This window comes from Cydia splendana, chromosome 7 (assembly GCF_910591565.1).
Source record: "Cydia splendana chromosome 7, ilCydSple1.2, whole genome shotgun sequence".
NCBI classification, from domain to species: domain Eukaryota; kingdom Metazoa; phylum Arthropoda; class Insecta; order Lepidoptera; family Tortricidae; genus Cydia; species Cydia splendana.
The window spans coordinates 22603629-22612184 of NC_085966.1; the positions used below are offsets into that span (position 1 = coordinate 22603629).

Here is an 8556-nt window from a genome sequence, read left to right on the forward strand (position 1 = left end):
TACTCGTATTCAATAGATATATTATATGTATTTATCAATATAGTAAAATTAAGATACATGAAGGGTACACGGAAAGAACATGTCTAGTCCATTTTTTTGAAAAATGAGATTTTAATCTCAAAATGTAGAGCTCTCAATGAACTATTAGTAACAATTTCGTATTACCTGTGTAATCATAAATATAACTCCTTTTTTTCTTACTTTAAAAACACCTATACACGAAATTAATATGGTTAATTATGTACATCGTTCCTTTCAAACCGCGATAACTCAAAATGTTGTCAGAGTGACTAGACATGTTCTTTCCGTGTACCCTTCACATAATTTGTATTTATTTTTGTTCATAAGTACAGATTATGTACCTATCTTAATTTGTTATATTTATCCGAATCCGAGCTTTCTATGTCAAAGATGAAGCTTGTTGTTGATTGTTGTTGTTGCGTGTTGCCCATTCTTACCATATTTCGCATAAAACTTCAGTTGTTCTTCGCAAACCACGGGAGGTATGAAACTTCTTGAGTCATAAAAGCTGCGCGCGCATCGTCATCGTCAATTTTGGCCATACCTCCTTTAACTCACAATTTACTTTCCTCATTCTTACATTTGAAAAATGCACCAATATTAATTAAATTATCGTGGAAATAAATTATAATATAGGTAATAGGTATGTATCCGGATATCTTTTCAATATGTAATTACAGACCTAAATACTTGTGTGCGTGACCGATAAAATAATAATTGAAAATACTTTTAATCTTTGACATTCAGTAATTATAAGTATAGTCGTCATTAACACCCGACAATCTGTGCAAAAAAGACGTGTTAATCTAATCAGTGCTAATAAATTAAAACAAGTAAGTATTTCTCGTGTTCTAAACACAATAATTATTACTGACATATTTAATAATCATTTCGCATTCATATTTGAAGGTACTTACCAAAAATTTCTGACGTTTAGTTCATGAAGTAGTTTTTAAATTACAAGAATCTTCAAGATCTAAATTTTAAAATATGTATTTTATCATCCCGAATATTTTGACACGATTGTTTATTTTCAATCACATATTTGAGTTGAATTTTTTACCCAGCTCAAGTGGTTTCCCGTTCGTCATTATCCTTAGAATGTGAGAATTATTGCACTTCTTTATAATGGTGGCTTTATAATTATATTTCAAAACAATAATTTCAGAATGACAGCAAAAGTCCGACAAAGGACAGCTGAAAAACCAAAAGAAAAGGCAGATAAACAGAATGATCAAGAAACAGAACCAACAAGAAGATACTGGGACCCCCTAACTGATGGAGTCAGGTGGATCGAGAAATATTCTGAACCGTTGGAGAAATTTTTTGAAAGAATACCAGATTTTATTAGCACTATAATCGCTACTTTTGCGGTTTTTACATTAGGCGCTACATTAAGAGGTAAGTTAACATGAGTAACGTGTGCTTTCAAAACTTTCTTAAGGCTTTTGAAGTATTACAAAACAAACTTAATCTAGCCTAATGGCTAGCATAGAATAACTTTTCCAAAAAATAGTTAAGACATAGGGCTTTGGAGAAAAAGTTTTACACGAATTTAGATTACGTCACGTCCACTTATTTAGGATTTATTTATTTGACCTAACGTATTATCTTTAAATATCTTTGTTTTTGCACTTAAATATATCATTCAAAAAAGAATCCAACCCTTTTTATCAGTATTGCATAAATTATGGTGGTAATAATTAAATAATTGTGAATTAAATGAATTACGACTCTAAAGTAGATAGCTTGAGTTGGTGACAGTAATCAAATGTAATCGTGACACAAATGATTGATGATCACTTATCTCGCTTGCTAATCGTTGTTCGCTAAAAAAATATTTAAAATATTTGTCTAACTGATAATTATGTATCATGTGCATTGAAATAAGGAAAATTATTTTCAGACAAAGAATTTCACAATCTTGGTTAAGTAATAATAAGGACAGTTTATAATTGTTTATGCAACAGCAGTACGTCATTTCGTTAATGTAAATAACATAGCCTTTGGATTATATGCACAGTAAAGTTGTGCATTTACTTAAAAAGGCTACCTATAAAAACGTCAAATTATAGTAAAGTTAAACATCTCCTGCGTGTCGGCCTTGGGCCTCGTGTATCAGGTGCGCCTCTCCTGGACACTTCGGGCCTTTGATCCTACGCAGTGCTTGGCCTTCAGCGTTCGCAATTAGGATACTTATTGAAGTTGCAGGAACCATGCATCTGTCGGACGGACACTTCGGCCCATCAGTCCTAATACGCGGAGCTCAGCCTTTGGCCTTCGCATTTAGGCACTTGTGCTGTTGTTTTGTGTGTTCTACGGTTCAACGTCTATAATTATATTTTCCTTTTTTCTATCGTTCTTACAAATTAAAATTGTATTTTGAACATTTCAGGAGAATGGGTAGTCATCCTCGTAACAGCGCTGAAGCAGATGACCGGGACCTACACAGAAGACAAGAACGCGACGGTTCAAGATTTCTTTAGCCTCTTTACTGAGAGAAACCTCAAGATGGAGAACTTTGGTGTGATCTTCCTAGCGGCGCATACCGTGTCGTTTTCGATGTACTTCCTTATAGGAGGATTTTTGCATGTAAGTTTATTATTTAGAAACACGAGGGCTATTTTTATACGTTACTAGAAACAACTTAGGTACTTACCCAATTTTTTATAAGACGGATACTTTATTATTTTAAAATCATGTACCTATATTAGGTAGGTAGGTATTTTAAAAGCTTATGTTTAGCTTCTCCTGTTCCAATACCTGCGGCTAGCTGAAATTAAATTTTGCGAAATAGATTTTAATCATTTTGCAGTTTCCGATTAATCCTGTCCTATTTTTGGTGACAATGCAATGTCACAGCCGCCTTAATCTAATCTGAACGTGGAAACTGAACTTGTCCAATAATGCAACCTCATTATAATTGTCTTGTTGAGATGACTGTCCAGAGAAATGTAGCTACCGATAAGTTCCCACCAAAAACGAAATTACAGACGATAACTTGCTTTCATTTACAGTGGTATTTCTATGTTAGACGACGGGACCGCGCTCAAGAATGGAAAATCCAACCCAACAAGTGGCTGAGCCCAGAGCTGGAGCGGCACGAAATCATGGTTGGCTGTCTGTCTCTCATCGTCACTGGTACCTTCTCTGCTTTTCTGGCCACGTACATCCTGAATGGAAATCCTTCTACCGTCTACTATCAGTATGACGAGTATGGTTGGTGGTGGTTCTGGCTACAGATCCCTGTGATATTTATTATTAATGTGAGTACTATAGTTAAATAGCAATACATAATTAAATTATAAGATGATTTAATATTCGATTTAATGCATCTCATTGTTATTGATCTAAATTCTAAATCATATTATTATTAGTGTCCGACCGAAACATGTTTTTTTGCCGAAACCGAAACCGAAACCGAATGTTCGGCTTTGGCTCTAGTTTCGGCCGAAACCGAAACTTTTGTAGACTTGTTAAAATCGTTGAAAAAATCTCATAAAACCGCTTTTACACACATATTATGGGGCTGTCAACACCCAATGTCCTTGAAATTGATGTTACTTAAGCAGTTTTTTAAGAAAATTACTAGAGTTAGACCAAGATAATTCTGCAACGATTTTGATAAGACATGCAGTGCAAGTGTTACTTTAAACGTCAAAACTTCTATGAAATGATGACGTATAAATAACATTTGCACTAGTAGCACTGCGTATGCTATCAAAATCATTCCAGAATCTTCTTTGTCTAACTCTATTCATTCAGCAGTCAAGCTAACATGTAGATACAGGGTCAACCAAAAAAGCAACCAAAAACGCGAGCGCAGCGAGCGCGAAATTTTTTGTTAACAATATCGCAAGGCCGGGTACCGATCTACACCTGGGCCTAAAAGTCCGAAGTGCCCCAGTGAGGCGAACTTTCATGCGAAGTCAAAGCCGTGCTTCAGGCTTCAGGATAAGTAGTTAAGCACAGACTCCAACCAATGTACATTGTATTAAAAAGCGAGACCGCAGGCCGAGCATGGCGCAGCGAGGCCAAAGGCTAAGCTGAAGTAGAGGACATGTGGAACACCAATGGTAAATTGAGGTAAAAAGTGAGGCTAAGGTCGAGCATTCGTATGAGAAACTGTACTGGGGACACTTTTAAGGGTTTTTTCTTCATTTTAATCAATAGTCAGCTGTTCAGCTTCGCAAAATATTAACTATTGAGAAAATCAACTTTGCGGCCCTAGTTGAGCGTAGCCTTTAGCCTCGCTTAAAATTTTCCATTAGAGGTAGATAGAAAAATGACTGAATAAGAGCGAAAAAGACATCGTTCGACTCGGGCCGAGCTGATACTCGGCCAACGGCTACGTGCGACAGTGCTATCTCATTCACTCCGATACAATTAGACAGTGTGCGCGTTATAAGTATTGACAGCCTCTTAAGACTGCGTCGACCGTCCAGTGGCGCTCTCATTAGTGGAATTGTGTTTTATAATAAACCAATTAATTTCTGTACCTATACATGAATCAGTATATGTATGTAGATATGAATTAATATTGTTGTCCTACTTATTCCCCAACTTTTGGTCTTTGTCCGAAGTACCATTTCGTAAGTTTCGGCCCGGCCGAAAGCTTCGGCCGTTTTTTGGCCGAAACCGAAACTACAGCCGAAACATGATTTTTTGGCCGAAACTGGCCGAAACCGAAACCGAACCTTCGGTCGGACACTAATTATTATTCTTGTGTATTTAACCCTTAATCAAACGGAACACTTTTTATGAGATTTTTGAAAACTGAGAATGGTTTCTAGGTAATTTGGGTGCGTAGATTACGAAAAAATATATTTAATAAAAATTAATGAGGGGGGGAAAGGGGGGTTTTGCGGTGGGAAATAATTTCCCGTTATCCGTTACGGAAAAGCAAAATTTTAATGAAGTGGGAAATAGTTTCCCATTGTCCGATACGGTTACGAACTTTTTACCAGTTAGTAGCTGCCCCCGGCTTTGCTTGGAATTCAAGTATGATTTTTTAACGTTATCCTCAAAAATCAAAGAAATAAATAAAAGAAAGGGAAAACAAAAACAGGCACAGATTTCTTTGTGTAACAGACAAACGGGTATATATTTTTATACGTGGAAACAAATTAAAATTTAGGTGGAGAACAAACACTGGGACATAATTTCCCACTTGATAAAAACCTACCAATTTTTTGTAAATCGTAAGTTCAGGAACAAACAATGGAAAATAATTTCCCACTTACTAAAACCTTAAAATCTAGGCTAAATCATATCGTTGTCACAATTCTTTTCAAGCAAAACTCAGGGAAAATAAGTCTTGTTTATGATAGTATTCAGTGTATGCACTTACCAGATTTCTTTTCGCACTTAACCTCAGAACACTAAAAAAATTGTTGTTATTGCAAAAAAAATCACGACAACTGACATTGAACTTGACGTATGGTCACAAATAGCGGCCATTAGAAAAGTGTTGCCATTTTTCAAATTCAAAATGTTACTAAGATTTTATCTATGCATTGTTGGTATCGCTGAGTGCTGCCATTAAAAAGATAAAAAATATTTCGTAAATTAGAATGAAGTGGGAAATAATTTCCCGATATTTGATTAAGGGTTAAATAAATATAAACATGGTTTATATCAACCATTTGCTTTATTTAGTACATAAGCTGTGGGATATAGTTTTGTTTGTTAATGATACGAGTGTACCAAGTTTTAAGGTTGACCTATGATAAAGTGATTAAAACTAAGCCCACTTGTTGATGTAATTAACTGGCTTACCTACTATTAATGAGTATTAACAAGCTGCAAGTTCCAGCAAAATATGCATACACAGGGTGTCCCTAGCCATTGAACAAAGCCGAAATGTACATAATGCATTAGGGTACTTAGAACCAGTATACAAAGTATCATAACAATCGGTGTTGCGGTTACGAAGATATTAACAAATTACGATTTTTTACTTTGGAGCAACCTGTATGTGTTAGTAGCTCCTGAGGTAACAAATAGTATGAAACCTTCTTCGACATTTTGATTATCTTTTTTATTTATGACATTAACAAGATTTTGACTTTTGACAAATGTCATCATTGCCGCACATTTTCATACAAATTGTCAAAAGCACTGCCAATGATTAATACAGTGTATTTCTTTTTGTTGTCGATTATTGGAAATAACTTTTGTTGGATAATTTATTTTTTTATCTTTTGTTCTAATTAAAAAAAAATACCGTTAGAGCATTTCTGAGAAGTAACCCTACGTGGGATTTCAGGGTTTGTCCAATGGCTAAGGTCACCCTGTATATTTATCAAATTATAATGAGTATCCTAATATAGAATAAACATTAGTATATCTTTTTTTATATATTAGCAACAAAATAAATGTAACGAGTACAAATCAAAAAGGCTCATTGATAATCAACGTTAAAAATTGAACTATAGTTACCTACCTGATTTTACGGTACCTACTGCTTGCTTGCAATGCTTTAACGTTCGACAGATATCTTGATAGATTCCTAATCTAACATTACTCTCACATAAATTCAGCCGCTTAGACCGTTAAAAGATTAAGACACTAAGTAATATTGAAACACCTTTATTATACCTAGTTTTTACGTAAAACAGCTGGAAAAAATTATAGCTTCACTGACAAAAACATCATCATTATCAGCCAGAAGACCTAACCAAGTGGTTTTCAGTTAACTGCTGGTCATAAAACACCATTTCTAATCTAAACATAACTTTTTCCAGGACTACACAACCTACATCATGCACCGCCTGTACCACACCCCGTGGCTGTACAAGAACTTCCACAAGCTACACCACAAGTACAAGCAGCCCACTGCGTTCTCCGTCACCGCTATCCACCCTGTAGAGATTCTGCATCTCCAGTTGACGTTGTGCTTGCCGCTGTTCACATTCCCTGTGCACTGGAGTAAGTTTAAACTTGATTAAATATACCAGCATCATTATCATCATCGAACTTATTTATGCTTATGATTTTAACAGTGTGTTTAACAGTGACATTTCTAGACCTAAAATATTTATGGATATGAATTGTAATGTAGTTCCAGAACAAATCATTAAAATCAGAATCGGGAGTAATGAGTCCGGCACTATATACGAATACAGCACCCTTGAAGACCAATGTACCGTACTTTATAAGTAATTAGAGAGTTAAAAGTTCTTAAATTAAAAATATCATGTTTGTAATATTAGAAATAACTACAATAAAGATTGACAAGAAGCAGTGACGGCTTTTAAATTAATATGTAGCTTGGGTGATATGTTGGAGGACTTATAATTTATCCTTCTCCCTCAAAAAGCGTGCAAATCATTTTCTTGTTTCTTTCTGTCAGCAAGAAAGAAACCGGATAACAATTATCTTACCATCTTGAAAATTTCTAATTCCAGTTCCGTTCTATGCGGTGGCTCTCTACTCCTTCTACCACGGCATCATCGACCACTCCGGCATCGACTTCAAGGCGCAGTGGTGGCAGCCCTGGCAGCCCGACGCCTCCTTCCACGACCAGCACCACGAGTTCACGCACGTCAACTTTGCCTTTAACATCCAATTTTGGGATAGGGTAAGTTCACGGATCGCAAATAAACAATCACAGAATTTGCCGTTGACCTGTACAATGTTCTTGATAAAGAACACTAGCTTGTTATGTTAATATGTATGTGTTTTCTGTTCAGAAATCGGAGCAAAAATATCATTAATAGAAAATATTGAGGCGAATCCTGGAGTTCCATAAAAGGCCGATTTTTATTTTGTTGTTGTAGTTGAAAAATAATTACAATGATTTGTTTTAACCCATTATTAGTTTTTAGCCTAAACTCTTTGAAGTTACGAGCTCTACTCGTCTCCTACTAATTTTAATGAGCAAGAGTGAGTTTTTACCAGGGGGTCCAATTTGACGAATTAACGATCCAATGAGCATATAGTATGGGTTAATTTAGTACGATATGTAAAATTGTTGTAGCTAATGTTTTTGTTGTAGTTACATGGAACTATTAGGAAACCTAACAGAGTGTACACAGAAGAGACCTACCATGGAACGGCTCCTCTAGAAGGAACTGAAGAAGCAAAGGCTGTGCTAGAAGCTGAAGCTAAAGAAATAGAAAAAGAAAATGAAGGCAAAAGCAGTCTCAACGCCTCTTAAACTGAAAATTTTGAAGACAATATCGATTTAAGTATTAACAAGTATGGCTCTAGATGGACGAAATATGGTATACATGAATTTTATTGTAAAAATATACAAGAAATAAAGAGCCAATGTCCAAATTATTTTATCTTTGAATGTGTACAAAGAATTACGATAATAATAACAAAGGAAAAACAATAATTTATGACCTACTTCTTGCGCGAACATAAAAAGTATTAAATTTTTGTTGTTTTTTATGATATATAATGGTTATACCTATTAGGTAAAATAAAACTGAATATAATATCTTATTATGTACCTACTATTATCATGACTGAATTTATCTTCATACAAACTTCCAATGAGTCTGAATTGAAATCTGATCTTGTTAA

At 35.1% G+C, this 8556-nt stretch overlaps 1 protein-coding gene across 1 annotated transcript; it reads left to right on the forward strand.

Moving 5' to 3' along the window:
• Window positions 1–785: 785 nt before the first annotated feature.
• Window positions 786–8205, forward strand: LOC134792546 (uncharacterized). The gene is made up of 7 exons (XM_063763813.1): window positions 786–854; window positions 1190–1422; window positions 2417–2613; window positions 3039–3287; window positions 6768–6951; window positions 7431–7603; window positions 8021–8205. Exons 2-7 carry the CDS (start codon window positions 1191–1193, stop codon window positions 8180–8182), a joined length of 1197 nt encoding a protein of 398 aa, XP_063619883.1. The 5' UTR covers window positions 786–854; window position 1190; the 3' UTR covers window positions 8183–8205.
• The last annotated feature ends 351 nt before the right edge of the window (window positions 8206–8556 follow it).